The sequence below is a fragment of the Homalodisca vitripennis genome, chromosome 6, assembly GCF_021130785.1.
Source record: "Homalodisca vitripennis isolate AUS2020 chromosome 6, UT_GWSS_2.1, whole genome shotgun sequence".
Lineage (NCBI taxonomy): Eukaryota > Metazoa > Arthropoda > Insecta > Hemiptera > Cicadellidae > Homalodisca > Homalodisca vitripennis.
In genome coordinates this window covers 96805322-96824352 of record NC_060212.1, presented here as the reverse complement: position 1 = coordinate 96824352, position 19031 = coordinate 96805322, and the positions used below count along the sequence as shown (strand labels likewise).

General features: G+C 32.5%; 1 protein-coding gene across 4 annotated transcripts in view; it reads left to right on the top strand.

Annotated features, from left to right (window-relative positions):
* The window catches only part of LOC124364590 (centrosomin-like), a 134022-nt gene extending 116127 nt beyond the window's left edge, over positions 1–17895 (top strand). For 3 of the 4 annotated variants that reach the window (XM_046820175.1, XM_046820174.1, XM_046820176.1), the window contains 7 exons: positions 1441–1587; positions 5320–5790; positions 7359–7592; positions 8444–8599; positions 13448–13735; positions 15514–15652; positions 16344–17895. In XM_046820175.1, coding sequence (XP_046676131.1) covers positions 1441–1587; positions 5320–5790; positions 7359–7592; positions 8444–8599; positions 13448–13735; positions 15514–15652; positions 16344–16612 — 1704 coding nt within the window. In that variant the 3' untranslated portion in view covers positions 16613–17895. The remainder of the gene's footprint in view (positions 1–1440; positions 1588–5319; positions 5791–7358; positions 7593–8443; positions 8600–13447; positions 13736–15513; positions 15653–16343) is intronic. The other variant, XM_046820177.1, reaches the window with a different exon arrangement.
* The last annotated feature ends 1136 nt before the right edge of the window (positions 17896–19031 follow it).

Below are 19031 nucleotides of genomic sequence, written 5' to 3'. Positions count from 1 at the left end.
TTATAACGATGGTAACTGGTCTCAGGAAGTAAATGTCACGTATGGCGTCCCCCAGGGATCCATATTAGGTCCTTTGTTATTCTTGGTCTGTATTAATGACTTGCCGTCGTCAGTCTCTGCCACAACAATTTTGTATGCAAATGACTCAACATTTTTAAATGCAGGCAATAGCATTGAGAAACTAAACACTGTAACACAAAATACTTCAAGCTGGTTTAAAAACAATGGTTTCCATCTAAATGTATCTAAAACTCAAAATATCCTGTTCAGTTTAAGAAAATCTGTAAACTCTCAAAGCAATCTATTTAATCATGCTAAATTCTTGAGAATTATTATTGTCAGAAATTTAAATTGGGATGCCCATATTAATTATCTTTCAACTAAGTTATCTAGAGTGATTTATCTTCTCAGACGGCATATACTCTATGTTAATATAAATTATGTGAGAACGGCTTATTTTGCCATTGGTCAGGTTCCGTTATTTCACCCCATGTTTTAAAATCGCTACTATAGCCACGGAATTGATTGTTTTAACTATTTATGATCATAGATGAGTACGGAGGTACTAAACTAGATAGACACTGTTTGTTTTCCTTGATGACGTCTTATCTTATCAGCATCAGGCATGCCCAGACTGTTCTTGTTATCGAAATGAGACGAGTGCCTTCGGCCATCCTGAAAAACATCCCTCGAGATAGTACCTATCAGTAAAATATAAAATTCTAGAGGGGCTGATCAGAAATATAAGTTGAAATGATTAGTTCACCTCAAACAATCAATTCCGTGGCTATAGTAGCGATTTAAAAACATGGGGTGAAATAACGGAACTTGACCTTGCCTTTTTTCAATCCATTATAAGGTATGAGCCAGTAATGTGGGGCAATGCAAGTAAAATTAATAACATTCTTATCCTAAAAAAATCTATAAGAATTATTACTAACTCACAGCCACTTGAACATTGTAGACCTCTTTTTACTATTTGTAAAATTCAGACATAATAAACCTGTATCTTTTTGGTCTTATGAAATGTATCTTTCAAAATCCTCAATTGGTAAAGCCTAGCACTATCAAACAATCCCATAATACCAGGAATAAAAATGCTGCGTCTATTAATTTTAATAGATTGAGCAAAACTCTTGAAAGCCATTCTGCTATTGCACTGAGGGTGTACAACCATTTGTTATCCTTAGTCCTAAAGTACAATAAAAAAAATTTTTTAATAAATATTACTTATGGCTGTTAGATAACCCATTTTAAGTACTGGACGAGTACCTCCGATTAAAAAACATTTTATTTTAAATTCGCCAATGCCACTGGCTGTATTTGAGTATTGTGGTTTATGTTTGCGTAACTTAAGATATAATTAATCTAACTTTGCCAATGATCTTTATTTTATGGCAATAAAAAATGTTGATTGATTGATTGATTGTATCATCACAGTTATCAAGACAGAGTCAGTTTTGTGTCCCGTCCCACCTCCTGGAAGAAATCCGGCACCAGAGGGAAAAACTGGAAGCCTCTCTGTTTCACAATGATTACATAAGACGCCAGCTGGAGTCCACCGATCCCTCCCTGAGGAGAAATCAGGTAGGCAGAGGCCATGCATTCGCTGTGTTACGAATAGGAACTCGTCTCAAACTCATAAACATTTCTAGTGTGTCAATGCTAATGGCTCGTGATAAATTGTATAATGGATATACGTTTTTAACAATTTATTAGCATCAAGATACTAAAATCTAAGTTTCTGAAGTGATACATTTTTGGTTCAACTACCTAATCTTGGCTCAACCCATCATTATAACACCAGAAGCCGTGATGAGTATACATTTCCCTGGCACAGGTTGGAGCTATTTGCAGGGAAGTCACCGGATGCGGGAATTAAAGTCTTTTATTAATTCCCTAGTAATTTAAGAAATGAAAAAATTCAAAAAAATGTTAAACCTTTTTAAAAGAGTATCTGGTGGATATATCTTTATATTCAATTGAAAATATTTTTGAAAGTTATAACTTTTTATTTTTTGTTATACAGTAGAGTCCCGTTAATCCGACCTAATTGGGACCGAGCCCTATTCGGATTATGTGATTGTTCGGATTAGCCAGAATTACAGAAAAATACGGTTTTAAACTTGAGATGGGTCTATTTTGTTATAGAATTATCAATATTGTTTATTAAAACATGTTTTCTGACTGTTGCATTGTATTTCTTGACAAATAAACGTGTTTGCGAATACTAAGCATATTTACCGTATTTAGTGTGAGAGTTCTATTGTTAAGCAATGTGAGCGTACTGGATATTGTACGGGTCCACGCGTTCAATAGTTGTACGAAACTACGCGTCATCCAATAGACTCCCTTCAATGCGACAGAAGAGAATAACTGAATTTATGTCTTTTAACATTTAATATTGTACTCAATAATAATATCAGTACTGTACGTCCAATTTTTGTTTGATTTCACTTCTTAATACAGTAATTTAACTCATACTTAACCTATAAGTCTTAATTTGGTACTGTATTTAATTTCATTATTTATGTACTGTACCGTACACAATTTGTCTTAATAAAATACTGTATGTCTATTTAATTAAAGTTTTCTTTGTTTATGTACGAAATGATGCACCCATTTTCATTTAGTATGTAATTAGTTCCTATAACTGTTCATTATCGTTATAAATAATTCCTCCTGGACCTGTTCGGATTAACCGACGTTCGGATTACACGTGTTCGGATTAGCGGGACTCCACTGTATGTAAATTGTTTTAATATATGAAAAGTAGTAATAACGCAAATTACGTGAAATTTACTTGACAATTTAATAGTCTAAGAGTAAAAATAGCATTTTTAATTATAATTATTTCTTCATACACTTTTTAAAAATATTGACACCATTTGTATTATACCACGTACTTTTATTGAATAAAGTTGATTGGTTGGATATGAGACTGTTACTATTTATAATGCAGTTTTAAACTTTATCCCCATGCAGACAGCCAAACTAGCTTTTCATCTTAAAGAGTCTTATATAGGGATAATACATGTACAGAGTTAAAAAAAAAATTAATACTGCATGTGACCTAATTACATGTGACATGAGGTACTATTGTATTGATAATATCCTAATCTATATATATAAAAATGAATGTTTGTATGTTTGTCCTTTATGGAATCGTGAACTATTGGACCGATCATGATGAAAATTTGTACGTATATGTATTTTTCCACGGAGAAGGTTTATAAGCTATGCCCATCCCTTTCCCGATTCAGGATTCCGCCCCACTGGTTACAGAAATACCCATAAGAAATGCATTGCAGCAAACATATGTTAACGTCTTTTCAAATTTTTAATCAGCTGTTCTTTGTAAACATATATTACACTTATAGTTTTAAAGCATAGAGTAAGCTTAAGAGAAACGACAAATTTTGTTTAAACTGTTTTTGCAATCACTGTTAAACATAGACTTTACTATCCAGATAATACAATTCAAATTTGACGTAAAAATTCACCTTTAACTGCAATATTTATTTAATATAAACCATGCTCATGCTTGATCAGAAGAGTAATGCAGATATCATAATTACTATCTTACGTTGGCTACAAATATAAAGAATGTTATAAAATCAACCTTAGTTGTTTTTTTTGACAGAAGTATGGTTCTCAAAACTCCGTGTGTACATATTCTCTCGATCGAGACAACAAAGCAAGCTCAATCGTGGCATCGGAGATATAACTAATTTAATCTAAAATTTATTATAGTAAAAAAAAAAATTTACTAAGTAATATAAGGACTTCGGTTCTTAAGATTTGCGTGCGAAGCCGTGGGTAACAGCTAGATAGAGGCAGGAATATGGTACATACCTTCATAATACGCCCAAGAGGCTCACGATGGAACGACTATCAATTATCTCAGCAATGTTTAGAATGTGATAGAAAAAGAATAAGTGAATATAGTGTACTGTTTTCAACGGGAAATTGCGTGCGAAGCCGCGGGCAACTTTTGCAAAAAATTATTGAAATGCGCAGCAAAGCGCGCCGGGCCCGCTAGTAATATTATAAATGCAAAAGTGCCTTTGTTTGTGTTGCTTTCACGCGTAAGCTATTCAACCAATTTAACTGAAATTTTACATGGAAATTCTTAGTATTGAAATATGGGCCTATTCTTGTTTCGAAAATCTCTCCAGGTCACGCCCCACTGGTCTTTAAAGTTGCGTTATAGCAAACACATATTAATAATTTAATAATAATTAAATAATAATAAAGTCTGTTGTTTATATAAAACTTTGTATATGTATATATATTTTCTTGATCAGGGCAACAAATTAAACTCAGCTATGGCATTGGAAATGCCTTAAAGTCGAAGTAAATTATAATGGCTAAAAGTAGATGCTTGATGAAAGAAGTAGACTTTTCAGACCTGTGTGTGTATGAATATTATTGATCGGAGAAACATGGCAAACTCAGCCTTGGCGTCGAAAGTATAATTCATGCAAATCAGCAGTGCACATGCGCATAGTCAAAAATAAAAACCATTAGAAATTTTGCTTAATATCTGAATCTCTTATCCATGAGCACTGTACCCAAAATATGTCTACTTCTATTTGAAAACTAAATAGAACCCTCTATTTATTATATCATAATTGTAATAGCTGAATAACTTAAGACTTCAATTTTAAGATTCCTCTACAACGGCGTAAAATTATTTAACTGTCACTAAAAATCGTTGTAGCTATTAAATCAATAATCATGACATGTTTGAGAGATATTCAAATTGTTTGACTACTTATAAAAACTGTTTCACACTCTAAATTCTCTGCCTCAAAGCTTTAATCTAAAATGTATCAGGAGATCTCAGGAATGTTAAGAATTCTATTTAAAAGGAATATGTCCACAATGTCCATGTTTTTCAATAGGAAATTGCATGCAAAGCCACAGGTAACTGCAAGTACTAATGATAATTTTCCTGATATTGGTTTTTATTATTGATATGTAATTACCAATTAAAAGTTATGTTGATGTGGTTTTGGAATAAGTTTAGCTCATCTTCCTTATGGGTGGCAAGAGCTTGACAAATTTCAAGTTGTAGTTAATTAAAACGTTTTTATTGACAAGCTTGTAACATATTTTGTTGTGTTCAATCAGCTAAATATTTAAATGTTTTAGGAATGAGTGGATGAAGATTAAAATGTTGCATCTTCAATTATTATTATTATAAATAGAGGGAACCCAGTAGAACTATCATAGTTGTTTAGATCTCCGCAATGTAAACTTTGTTGAAATATTGTAATCTATGCTGTTCTGTGTTAACTTTCTCCTTTGTTCCAGGGGGATGATCAAGAGAATGCATCACTTGCACGGCTGAAAGAGGTCACTACCCAGTTAGAGTTAGCTGAGAGTGAATTGTCTGAACTGAAATCGGAAAAGGAAAATTGGAACAAACAAGTGAACTTATTGCAAACTACTTTGCAACAAAACTCATCAGAGCTGATTGAGAAACAACGTGCCCTGCTAGAGTTGGAGGACAAAACTGCTCAAAGAATCAAAGAAGTAGAAGAAGTGTTTAGTAAAAAATGTGCACAATCTGAACAAAAATGTTTGCAGCTGGAGCAGAAATGGTTGGATTTACGAAATGAAAAAGATGAGTTATCAGCAAAAATGTTAGAGAGCAATCAGCACGTAAACAAGCTCTTAGCGGATGTTGAACGATATGAACAAGAAGGAATAAAGAATAAAAAACTCCAAGAAGATTTGAACATTCAAATCCAGCAAATAAGCCAACAAAAAGAGGACCTTAAGGTTAGACTAAATATTAAATGTTTAGTTTATATAAATTTTGCCTTCAGCTATCATAACAAAGATGTAATTATTAAACAAAAATAAGGTGGGGTTTGTTCTTGAAAGAAAAGCTACATACTTTTATAACTCATTGATGAAAGAATATAGAATGTTAGGTTAATTTTTATCTCTCTATTATATGGACTACGTTAAAATTTGTTTAAAGTAGTCATGAGATCATTTTTTTCTATACACAGAAGTGTATAACACACAAATAAATACTTATTTTAAATTTTGTTACTAGTTGATAGGAAAATCAGCAGGTTTACCCAGAAAACTATCTTCTAGAGTTCACTGATTGAAAGAACACATAAAATTACGCATAATTAGAAATGTTCGATTGCACTGCAATCTTTCACAACCAGTAGAGATCATTATAGTTGACTGTTCACTTTAGGTTGCAGAGTCAGTGTGGTAAGCAGTGTTCCCAATATACTTGTTATAGACAATTTTATCACTTTATGTATCGAGTACTATATTAAATATTAAACATATATGGAAACTGTTAGTCTTCTGAGGGGAGTGGTGGGAGGGACTTATCTCAGGTTTAGATTTGTAGGATTAGGCTATTGGTTGTGAGTCTTTTGGTTCTTAGTAGGTGAGGTATTTGTAGTGGTAATTGTCTGTTAACAATATTGATAGTAATTTTTTATGGAAAAGGGAAGAAATGAACGCAGGATCTTGTATTAATAAAACATATTGAAATGTCAATGATGTAAAGAATAGTATCAGTTTAGATGATGTGGTCATTATAAACAGTATAAATAAACTTGTTAAATGTTATCACTAATAAATTGTATAAAAGGACTTAATATGTATAGCAAGAAAGTGTTTGTTAAGGTGAATTCCAAAAACTGCTCAAAGCCGTGTTAACACATTTAAAAAGTTTTGTTTTAATAGATTCTCTCTTTAGCTTTAGTTTACTAAGGCTATAAAACTTGTGTAGGGTACTTGGACAGAGTTGGGGAGAGTCTATACAGTAAGAGATGAACAGAACTCACAGAAGTGCTCCCATCTTGGACAAGATACGAATGAGGCCAGTTCAAGCTCAAAGACCTTATGTGGCCACTGGTTTTCATACTTTGGCCCAAAATCTTTCAATGAAAAGTTTCATTTAGGAAGTAGTCCTTTTCTGACACAATCTGTAATTTTGGAGGGAAAAGATATTTTGCAAAATATGATGAAAACTAGTCACTAATGTTGTATTAGAAGTGCTCCATTACATTTTTGACTAAGGAGAGAATTTTCAAATGTAGGTAGGAGTTAATTATATGAGTTAGATTGTAGCAGTAAAATGGATACATTGAAAATACAAAAGATCATACCATAATTTTGTATGTCAAAGGAACAGAGTTATATGGATATATCAAACTAGGAATAAAGTTATATGGATATAAGAAACTAGGAATAGAGTTATATAGATATAACAAACTAGGAATAGAGTTATGTGGATATAACAAACTAGGAATAGAGTTATATGGATATATCAAACTATCACATATGAGTGACAATGATTGTTTGGTCTGCAGAGGATTGTTGCTGAGCAGGAACAGCTGTTGGCCGACGCTGAGAGAGAGCGGCAGGAGTTGGCGACCCAGCTGATAGCTCGGGACCGTCAAGTGAGCGAGCTACAGAAGCGGCTCAGCTGTCTGGAGTTGAGCAGTGGCGAGCTGGAGAGAGCACTGCGCTCACAGCTGGACCTTGCACTCGACCAGTGCGCTCAGTTCGAGGCCAGGGTACGCGATCTGGACAGCTCCAACAAGGTAACGTTTCTTGTACCAGTGGACCTGTATCGTATCTTTAGTTGTGTTGGGTAAATGCATGGGTAAAGTGGTGGTGGTATCTCAGTGGTGGTGGAATTTGTCTCAACATTATTGGCAAGAGGGGGATTGAGAAGTAAAATTACTACACCATAGTATAAAAATACACTATTCAAAATTGAGATATATAATTTTGTTACAAAGGCAAGTTGAAAAAAATTATACTGTTTTAACATTTCCATAAATTTACTTTTCATAAACAATGAAATCACCATAAAAAATTAATAATGACCTACTGTAATTATTTTGTTCATGTCAAAAAAATATATTACATACCTAAGGCTAAGACAAAATGTTATCAAAGGTAAATATTAAGTTTATGGAATACCAGTGAATCCTCTAGACTATTTTAAGGGACATATGTTTTTATTTTATGGGAAATTATATATTACTGTTTTGCCATCAGTTAAATTGGAGAAATTAAAAGAATTACTCTTTCAAATGCTTACCTTTGAAAGTAACATATCTATTATTTTCATATCACAGTCATCCAAAATATGATAAATTTTAACTCATTTGTTATACAGATTAATTTTTGTCAATTATCCATAAAATTACATTAGAAATATAAAAATATTTTTACATTATCTGTATAAGTAGTTTGTGCATAAAAGTTAAATTTGGGGTTAGCAATAAGTGTGTAGATATTCATTCAATTAGTTTGAATTTTTCTGGGTATTTAATTTTTTTTTACCCTCTTGTAGAACTATATTTGCAGAGTATCGGGGAAGTAGATTAGTGTTGCATCGTTAGTTGGAAGTTGTGGGAGTGAGTGCGGGTGTTGGTGTTGGTAGAGGCGGGACGAGAGCTCCGCAGTGGTGGAGGAGCTGCAGAGGCGGCTAGACGCAGCCAGGTTTGCGCACTCCGAGGCTGTGCTGCAGTACACTCGAGTGGCCAACGAGAACATAAAGCTGCAGCAAGAGTTGCGGCGCAGACAACACGAACCTAACGTACTCAAGCAGACTAATTCTGACTTCCTCCACAAATATTGCATGGCACACAAATTCTAGCTTTGACCGACTGACTAATTTTTGTTGTTTTTAAATTATAATTGTGTACAAATATATTTAATTTGTATTCTTATAGTGGTTTTCTTCTGTCTTTTATGGTTTAACTATTCATTACTAAATCCTTTAGGCGCTAGGCTATCGTTTATTGCTGGTGGAACTATAAATAGAGTCATTCAGTTACAAAAACCTGTAGTGTGACCATTCAAGCATGTGGGTTTATACACATTAGAATGGCTGTGGTCCAAGGATCCCTGACACTAAAGCCTGTGATATCAGCTTATATGAAGCTTGAATGGTATCCGCCAATATACAACACAGATTATCTACTTTTATTTACTAAATATTGCATTTTGGAGTTAACACAGTACCAAAGAGTTATGGAAAGTGTAGATTTGGCTGTAGTGTAATTAAACTCACAAGTTCGAGTGCGTCTATTTAAAAAAAATCAAACAAATTTGTAGTTATTTGAAGTGGTCAATACATGATTTAAACATGTTTCTTAAACTAAAAAGTAATAGTTAAATCAAATTATTTAGGTTGTATTGGTTTTGTTTGCAAAATTATAAATTTTTGAAGAAGAATATTATAATGGGTTAGAGTAAAATAATTATTAAAAATGCAACAGTGTTTTAGAAGTACGAGGGGTACTCAGAAAGTAAGGAACGTTTTTTAATTAAAACTAGAACTATGTACAAGAAAAGCATCTTATTATATACATATGAAAGAGGGACTATTATACTACTTTTCTACGTAATCACTATACAAATTCATGCACTCATCATAGCGGTGGACAAGCTTTGAAATTCTGTGTCATAGAATTCTGCAGCCTCTGATCTCAGCCACTCTATGATACATACCTGGAACTCATCATCGTTGTCAAAATGCTGTGCTGCTGCTAGCCAGGTCTTCGTTTACGGGAATAAGTGAAAATCACTTGGAGCAGGACTGTAGGGGATATGAGGAAAAACTTCCCAGTTGAACAAGTTCAAGAATTCTTGCGTACGGTTTTCCGTGTGAGGTCGGGCACTGTCATGCAAAAGCAAAATTTTGGATGACAATTTTCCTTTGCACTTTTTTGAGATAGCTCTCCTAAGGTTTTGCAATGTTTGGCAGTACCGCTCAGAGTTTATTGTTGACCACACTTGAGAAAATCAATATTCATCAATTTTGGCTGTCTGAGGTACCGAGCATGAGCATACCAATATAATATGTATATGATTGGCACACGGCTGCCGGCATCAGATGTTAACATTCCTTACTTTCTGAATAGCCCCGTTATTTATATATTGCTAATATAATGAAAATGAAACCTTCAGCTTGATAGATTATATAATGGGTCTGTATTATAATCTCATCACTGTTCAAATAGAAATATCAATATTTTATAACTTTTCAACAAGAAAGAAACAAATTGTGGAGTTTTAACGTATAGCGGGTGGTGAATATTGATTAAAAAGCGTTAAACCTGTTTTTGTAAAATCTTTAATTTTTTTAAAACATACTTTTTAGATCAACATTCTATGAAGTAATACATTTGAATAAAATGGTTTATTTATCCAGGCTTTGCAAGAAAATATGCAGGAATTGTAAAGTTGTGAAAAATTAGCCCAATGGTTGAATCATTGAACATGCACCAAAGAATATAAAAAGAAAAAATTAAAAGTATAATTTTATAAAACATTTTAGCACTATACAATAATTTTTCCCTGTAGGGAGTAAATATGATAGGCGTAGGTACAGTATCTTGTGTCTGGTAGCACATGTTGTGGTGTGATCATCTGCTAGTGCCTAGAAGGTTGGGCTTGTTTTGGTTCCAAATACCCGCCTTAAATAAACAAAACAAATTAACTTTGACCTGTGGTCTAGTATGCATGTAGTAGTACCTTGAGATGCTTGTAGTGTATGTTCCTTGAATATATAACACCCAATATAAAAAATTACCTCATTATAATATAAATAGTAGTGACTGACAAAGTTTTGCAAGGCTTTAACCACTTTGTACGTCTGTCGCCTTTTAAACAATTATGCTAGCAACTTGTAAAGTTTGATTCAACATTATCCACTTGCAATTATTGTTTTTCATTTTCATTGTGATGTTTGATAATTTTTTACACAGTGTATTTGCTTTCAGATTATATTAACATATAATTAGTTATAGCGTAGGGGTAATCATTTGATGGCAAATCATAGTCAATATTTACAGTTACAATATTGTAAAAGTTTATAAAAATACACGTTTGACATGGACACTCCATTATAATTATCATTAATTTACAAAATTTATTTAAAAATAATTAATATTTAGTTACATGGAAACATTATAAAATTAAAGTGAGGTCGATATTGAATAAAATATTATATTTATGAAATTACTAATATTTAAACTACATAATAAAACATTATTATATGCAATATACGGGATGATTACCATTTTGATAACCATAAACCGAGTCGGACCGTAAAATATTACTTTATTTTTGTAACATTGCGTTTATTTGTGTTATTCCACTTAGTCTCCTAGTTCTAAAGGGTAATAAGTATTTATTTTATAGAATATTACAGGATGGTTTTGTGTTCAGAACAGTACTTTGTTCTAATTACAATTATTATAATCTCCCTATATATTATGTTGTTCTTAAAAATTTTAATTAAAATTGGGTTTCTAACAATGTATGGGTTGCCTTAAAAGCCATGTCAAACAATTCTATAGCATATTCTATACAACTGCTGCCGCATTGGAACAAAAAGGCATACCGAGCTGGCCAATGAATATGGCTAAGATATATTTTTGTTCCAAATTTGAACTTTTTCACCATTTCCCTCATCGGTTTTTAGTGATTGGAAACTTTTTATAGAATTTAAATGCTATCAATAACTTAACTTTTTATAGGATTTACATGTTATCAATAAACTCTTTGAAATACAACAAATTTTTTATCATAAAAATTGTAGGAAATGTTATAAGCATTTCTTAACATTTTTTAAATTTTCTCTAGGTTCATAAATAATATAGTGAGGAAAAAATGTTAATGGCCAATATATTGGAACGTAATAGTGTACCGATCTGACCAACAAACATAGGACCAATGTTTATACCAAGTAATTGTTACATAAATATAGTAAAAATATATAAAATGAGACACATATACACTGTGATGGGGGGGGGGGTTTGTACTCTGGAGGTCATGTTTCGTTAATTAGTGTCAAAATTTTTAATAAGTTTTACCATGAAGACAATTCCAACAGGCCGGCATCATACAAAAAATTATATATTTGAAATTATTTAATCAAAATTATATTACTTTTTTGACACAAGGGCACATGTAATAAATGTTTTTAATTAAACCATTTAGAAGGCCATTTCTGTAAAAATAGTCTCCTTGCAAAATTATGTATAGTGGGTGGGGATAGTGATTTAGCCATCTTGTGGAACAGAAGTTAGTGGGAAATGGAGGCAGTGTTGCTTATCTTCTTATTTCTATTCATGTTCATGGCTCAGGCTGACTCATCTCATGTTTGTTGCAATAATTTTAGCTTCATGTGTTCTACCTTTTACTCAGAAACTGTGAATTGCTTACATCTCTTTACAAGGCAGTTTTTATAATGGAGACAACAACGTTGGCAATTGACATACTTAACAATTCATGAATTAAGAATCTTGGAGCATTGGAAAAAGTTTAGGACTCTTATTCATCTGTGAAGTTGCCTGATGATGGAATCATATTCCAAAAGGTCTTGCAATAATAAAATTGATATTGGAAAATTTATACTCATTTACCAGTGCTTCATTTAACAATTCATATTTAAAGCAATGGTTGTCCATCTCGATACTGTCATGTAACTATGTTTTGTAAGATAATGGAGAATAAATCAATTATTATTATTATTGAAATGAAATGAAATATGCCTTTATTTAAGAGGCGGAGATAGGGCTATTTAGCCCTCTCTACCACTCAACCTCAGATTGGGTTGATTAAACGCTATTCCATTACAACAGCTGTGTTGTACAAATATTTACTGTCTTATAAATACACAATGTGGTGTAATATTAGTCTCTGATTTTGTACTGTGAAGAATTTAGCAATGGAGAGAGAAAGGAATGGTGGAGAAAATAAACTAACTACCGTTAAACATCAGTGATCCATCCAGACAAACAACACAATTAGGATTTTCCTCTTTTCCTGTTGTTACTTAATCAAACATTGCTCATATCATAGAAATGCACTCTTTCTTTTTAATACACTTCTCATAAAGTTCAAAGAAGGGATTGTGTTCTTTTTTGCCAAATACAATTACTTTACAACATCATTTTGTAGAACAAAATTGAACATGTTCTATATAAAACAACTAGCAAGTAGTTAAATAATGTGTTAAATGTTTTTAATTTCGAAAGTTTTAGGTGAGGATGTAAAATTTTAGTTGATATTAAAAAGATAACATAATTTATATAGGTAAAAAAAAGATTTTGTAATAACTTTGCTAGGAATGTCATAGAGATGTTTTATTCATGTCATTGTGTTTTTATTAAATTATATGGCACAAGATAGTGATTACAAGTTTAAAATTTAAAGTTACCCCCTCCCCGTACTTTTTTTTTTTAATTAAAAAAATCCAAAAAAGTATTTTAATAAGTATGGTGAAGGTTGTACATCGATATTTTAATCCGTTTGGAATATAATCCGGTGTATCAGGACTTAATTTACACACTATGTGTGTATAGCAAAAACTTAGATACGTCCAGCAGACTGGATATAGCACAAAAGTGAGTGGGGTTCTGTTTGGTTGTAGCAAGTGGCGATAGTGGAGCGGATCAAGTGTGAGTTGGAGCGGCGGGTGGCAGAACTGGAGGCAGTGAACTTGGAGCTGGAGTCGAAGTTGGCCAGTCTGAACCTGGTGAAGCCCCACTACTCGGACTACGAGACGGATGGGGGTTCCAGTGTAGCGGGCAGTCCCCGCCGCCAACACCCCCCACCACTACTCATGCCCTCTTCCCCGCCCTCGTACAAGACTCAGCGCAGCCAAGATCTCACGTCAGATTACATCTCTGACCAAGAAGTGGCTTTGTCTTCCCCTCAGGTACAGTTGTCTCAATAAATTGGCATGTTTAATAAAATTCATTTCTAACATTGTATTAAAATTTGTTTTAAACTAATTCAGTCTCAATGTGGCAAAAAGAGAGGGAATTCAATAGTGTTAAACTCCATTCCATAATGTTGGAAATTAAAGTATAACCCATATTTTACTATGGGGTGTATTTTACTAACACAGTAATCGCTTTGAAAGTCTACATTTTTTTAAGGCCACGTATCTCTAAATATAGTTACAATGAATTTTAACAAAAATGTTATTCCTAGATTTTAGTCCATCCATTTTGTTCTTTAAAAGAATTTTAGTCTGTGGAACTGTTAGTTTCTAGACACAACCTATTTAGTTTAATGATTGTATTTTGAATTCTAATGTCAATGTTTTTTTTTTTTATTTATACAGACTATATTAGAAAATTTATCAATTTTATATAATTCTGTTATTGTAATTTTTGAGGGTGTGTTTTACTTGCTCTTATTATTAATTTGTTATTTATTTATATGTTATATACCTGTTTTAATTTATTTATTTATTTAAATTTTAAAATAATATTTAAATTATGGCATGACTGTTTTGGCAACTTCATGTTTTGGGTACCAAATTTTCCTTATCTGGACTTCTGCTAGTTTTCACATTTTATACATGACTTGTGTCAATGCTTATGTAAGCTTTATGGCAATAAATGTATTTTTATTCTTATGAAAATTTCACTATATGTTTGCCTTTGATTGGTATTAAATTTTGCTTGTTAAACCCATGTGAAAATATATAAACTAATTTATTTAAAAATAATTATAGTAACAAATTTTTCTTTAATTTTTATTAAATTTGGCTAATAAGAAACAATTGTGTTTTGTATTTGTGCTGTCTAACTGATATTCATTCAAGTTTGTTTAACGTTCAGAGCTCAGGCAGAGATTTAGTCTGAGAGGAAAACCGCATTTACTGCGCTATAAAATCCAGAGTATCACATTTTTCATCTGTTCAAACTTCTGATGAAACTCAATCAAATTACTAATTATATATTCAGATGGATGATTATTACAGCAAAATCACTGTACTGTATCGGGTCCGGCTTTCTTCCGGGTATTATTTACTTCAGTACTTTAGGATAACTTTAGGTATAAATATTCTTTGGAGGCCCACACATTTTTTTTATCATGCCAGTTTCTTTATTTCAAATCCATGTATGATTCTTTTTTTCTAAACTTGTATAAATAACATACCACAACTAGTACTCATGTACTTCAGTATTCTAAAACCTTTAAGTGATTGCATTTTTCTTGGAAGGATCCCCTGGCAATGTGCAGAATTACAGATGTGTAATGATATTAAAAAGTAGCTTATTATGTCTTAAAAATGAGGACTTTTAATGTTATGAGTTAAACGAGTAATTAAAGTATTAATTCCCAGGACTTTTTTACTTCTCATGTGCGAGACGCATCTGTCACTTTGACTGTCCTGATACTTTCCTACAGGGTATTATTTATTACCAACAAACAACTTCTACAATGAAAAATTTTGCATGTTTTATATTCATGAAGATCAATTTTGCGTTTTATATTCATAAAGACCAATTTGGCGTGTTTTATATCCATAAAGATCAGGCGCAAATTTACAAAGCATACAATCTTGAAACATTAAAACTTTTATAACAAGTTTGAAATAATAAATACTATTCTACTGCAACCCTCCATAATAATATTTTAAGTAAATTAAAATCATTTACTTATTTATGACCAATTTCAAAGTTTGATTTTTGTTTTTAGACACAAGCACGGACCATGTGGTACCCCACATCTCCTCATTCTCATGCCAGTGCATCCCCCGACCTTGGTATTGAAAGTGACCATGGACGTCTGTCTAGCCTGGAAACTCATGCATCTAAGTCAACAATCATGCCATTAGGTAAGTACAGAATGTTTAGTTTTTTTATAAAGCTGTTTGTATCTGTAAAGCTCACAGTTTCAAAATTAATAACAAATGTACTAATTGAACTGATTTCACTCAGCAGGGATCACTTCTGGCTTATACCTTTCAGTTGAACCCACACTGGGCAATCCTATGTAAATGTACAGAAGCGGCACTTCACTAACCGCAAATGTTGAGATTCTAAGGTGCTAGGGAATTTGATAGATCTAGTCTACTGCGGGAGATGACTGTTGGAGTTGGTGGGGCTTGTTCCCTAACCTTAGAGGTTCTTGCTAGCCTCAACAAGGATGTGCCACCCCCTGCCTGTTTTGACTGGAGAGGCTGGTTCAGAGCTGGCCTCCCCTTCTTCAGGGGTGACATGACTTGAGATTAGTGCCCTAATTCTTCCTCTATATATGAGGATCTATATAGGAGGCGGCCGCTACCCTCCAACCTTACCCATCCTGAATATCACTCCAGAAGCAGCGCTAAGGTTCTTATAGGACTAAGTGCAATTTATAAGATTCTTGTCCTAAGAGAAAAAAACCCAGCGGCTTAGATAATTGAACTTCTACTCTACTAATAATTGATACTAACACAATTCCTACTTGGTTTTTTCATTCTTTAAGTAAATGTTGGGCATTGACTGTATTCAGTGTTTGTCTAATTTGTGGGATTGTTGCCCCAGGACCTCCAGCCAAGGACTTCCTGAAGCTCGAAGAAGAGAACACTCAACTGCGTCATAACCTGCAGAAGACCAGGTTCGCACTGGAGGAGACTTTAGCTCAACTCACTGCTGCCAACCAACACAAGCGGCAGTACAAGGCTCAGCTCAGTGCTGCCAACCAACACAAGGCCGAAGTCGAAAGGGCTATCTGCCATCAAATAGACAAAACTCACAGCATTCTGAAAAAAGCCCGTGTCAACCTGGAAGAAAATAGCAAAAGCAAACGTTAAGATCTGTTTGGTACAATACTCTATTGTGCTTACATCTTTTTAACATGATACCAGTTAATTCTGTCCAATTTATTTTAATTTTAATTGTTTAATGATTGTTGAGAGTTTATTGAATTACTTTTCCCATGAAACACTGAGTTTCGGACTACTTACCTTGCCTGATTTGATGTTATTACTTTATTTATTGTTATTACCAAAGAGAAATCTGTTAATTTCTTTGAAGTAAATCTTTTAACCCTTTGAGTGCTAAAGTGTTTTATAGGTTATGTGCCATACATGAGTAATGAGCACCGAGTGTCTTTTAAAACTTAAGTGCCAAATTCAAAATAGGCTAGTGCCAAAAATTATTCACTTGTTAAAGGTAATTGAAAGTATATAAAATTATACTTTAATATGATAACTTTTAATTACTAAATATAGTAAAGTGTTTTAAATTAGCATTTTCCTAGTAAATATTTTAATTTATTATTTTTAAATTAATTCAAAGTGTTTATTGTGTAAAATCTATCTCACTTCTATGTCAAGCTGGGAACATGTATTGAAAATGTTAGGAAAATAATGTAAATAATTTACATTACGTTGGATACAAAATTAATTATAGAAGAATTCCTCAAATTAGTATTAACTTGTAGTATTACATAATAAAATAATACTGATTATATGACAACAGTTTATTTGTTTATATAATTTGTTTACTAACATATTGCTCTGGCTCTTATCACATGTAATAATTGCTAATAGTGTTAAGCAAAGATCTTTCACATTATTTTGAATCAATTATTAATTTTTTACATTAAATGAAATTTACTTGTATACTCATAGTAGAAAGAAAATTCTTGTGGCTTCCGTTGGTCCAAAATTATTGACCCGTGGAATACACAAGAGGCATTCAAAGGGTAGTTCTTTGATAATTTAGTATTAGTATTAATATTTCACATGGCTTTGTTTTAATTTTAATCCCTTATTTGGTTTACTCAGTTTTTTTTTTTTTGTGGCTGATTTTGGTTGTTGTAATACAAGAAACTAGAGTGTGCTCATTGTTGTGCCAATTATAATTAAGTGCCTACAAATATTACAATTACAGTTTATCATGAATTGAACAAACAGAGCCGTAACAAACATTTGTAATAAAACTAATATGCCTAAAAAGTATACTGCAATACTTTTTGTAAACTATTAATATGTTTATATAGTTGAACATAATTGTAAATGTATATAGTGCCTTAAGCTGTGTTAATATTTTTATAATTTTTGTAAAAAATATTAAATTATTACAATTTTTATTTTGTTGTTTTATTTAATATTCCTTTAATAAGATTTGTTCACAGTTGTATCTTTAATTTACTTCGTAAATCAAAGAAACAAGAAATTTGTTAGACATTTTAGGTTTTACTGAATATAACAGTATACACTGTGGTAGGTTTTATAATTCTCCCAAAATTGATTTCACAGATTCCCCATTTATCTACATGTATTCCAAAGTAAGTATTTAAACCCTTACAATTCATATGTCAGACAGCAACCGACATTGTGATGGTGTCATTTTACTTTATTTTCAGCCGGTCCTCGATGTTTCCAATTGGTGCTGCGATCACAAAGCATTCTGTTGCATTGCAATTTTCCTTACCCATATTAGGAACATGTGTTAAAGGTTATATCCCAGCTAGTAATGTGTAATGCGAATGAGAAAAATTAGGATCTTCATAAACAGATCAAATCTTGTCAAAAATCCATTGTCACCACAACTATTTGCTGATAGGCCAAGACATAGACTATCATCACTGTCACTGTCTGTTATGTCTGGTGTCGGAAGAATGTCGTCATCATCACTTTGTATATTTTCGTAAATAATAGAATCGTCATTCTCTAACTCAGGAATAACTTCAAAATCAGAAACAAAATGCGTGTTCTGTAACAAAATATAAGTTACTTACATGAAAACAGCTAAAAATATGTGAGTAACTGCCTACAAAAAAATTCTGCAGCTGTCATTACTTTATTAGTTTCTGAGAATGGCGTAGTATCACAGCACCAATCGGAAAAATCTTAGACCGGCTGGGAGTAGAGTAAAGATTACATCATCGTAATGTCTGATGCCGTTCAACATACAAGTTGTAGGGAAAACATTGTACTACTGCAAAACCTGTTGAAAAAATCCTGGTTTTCAACCAGTAAAATAGTTTGAAAGATATCACACCCTGTTTAAATATAAAACTAGTTAGTGGAAGTATATTTTTTAGCTTGATACAGTAAATTAAACATATAATAACTTGTATACTTTTATAATCATTAGATTTCTATAAATTAGTTTTTCACTGAATATTTGCTAAAATAATTACAAGCTGAGGGGGTAAACCTGTGTAAGAATCCGATTGAAAAGGGTTAATTGACGAATTTGCTATTATGCCTACTCTATTGG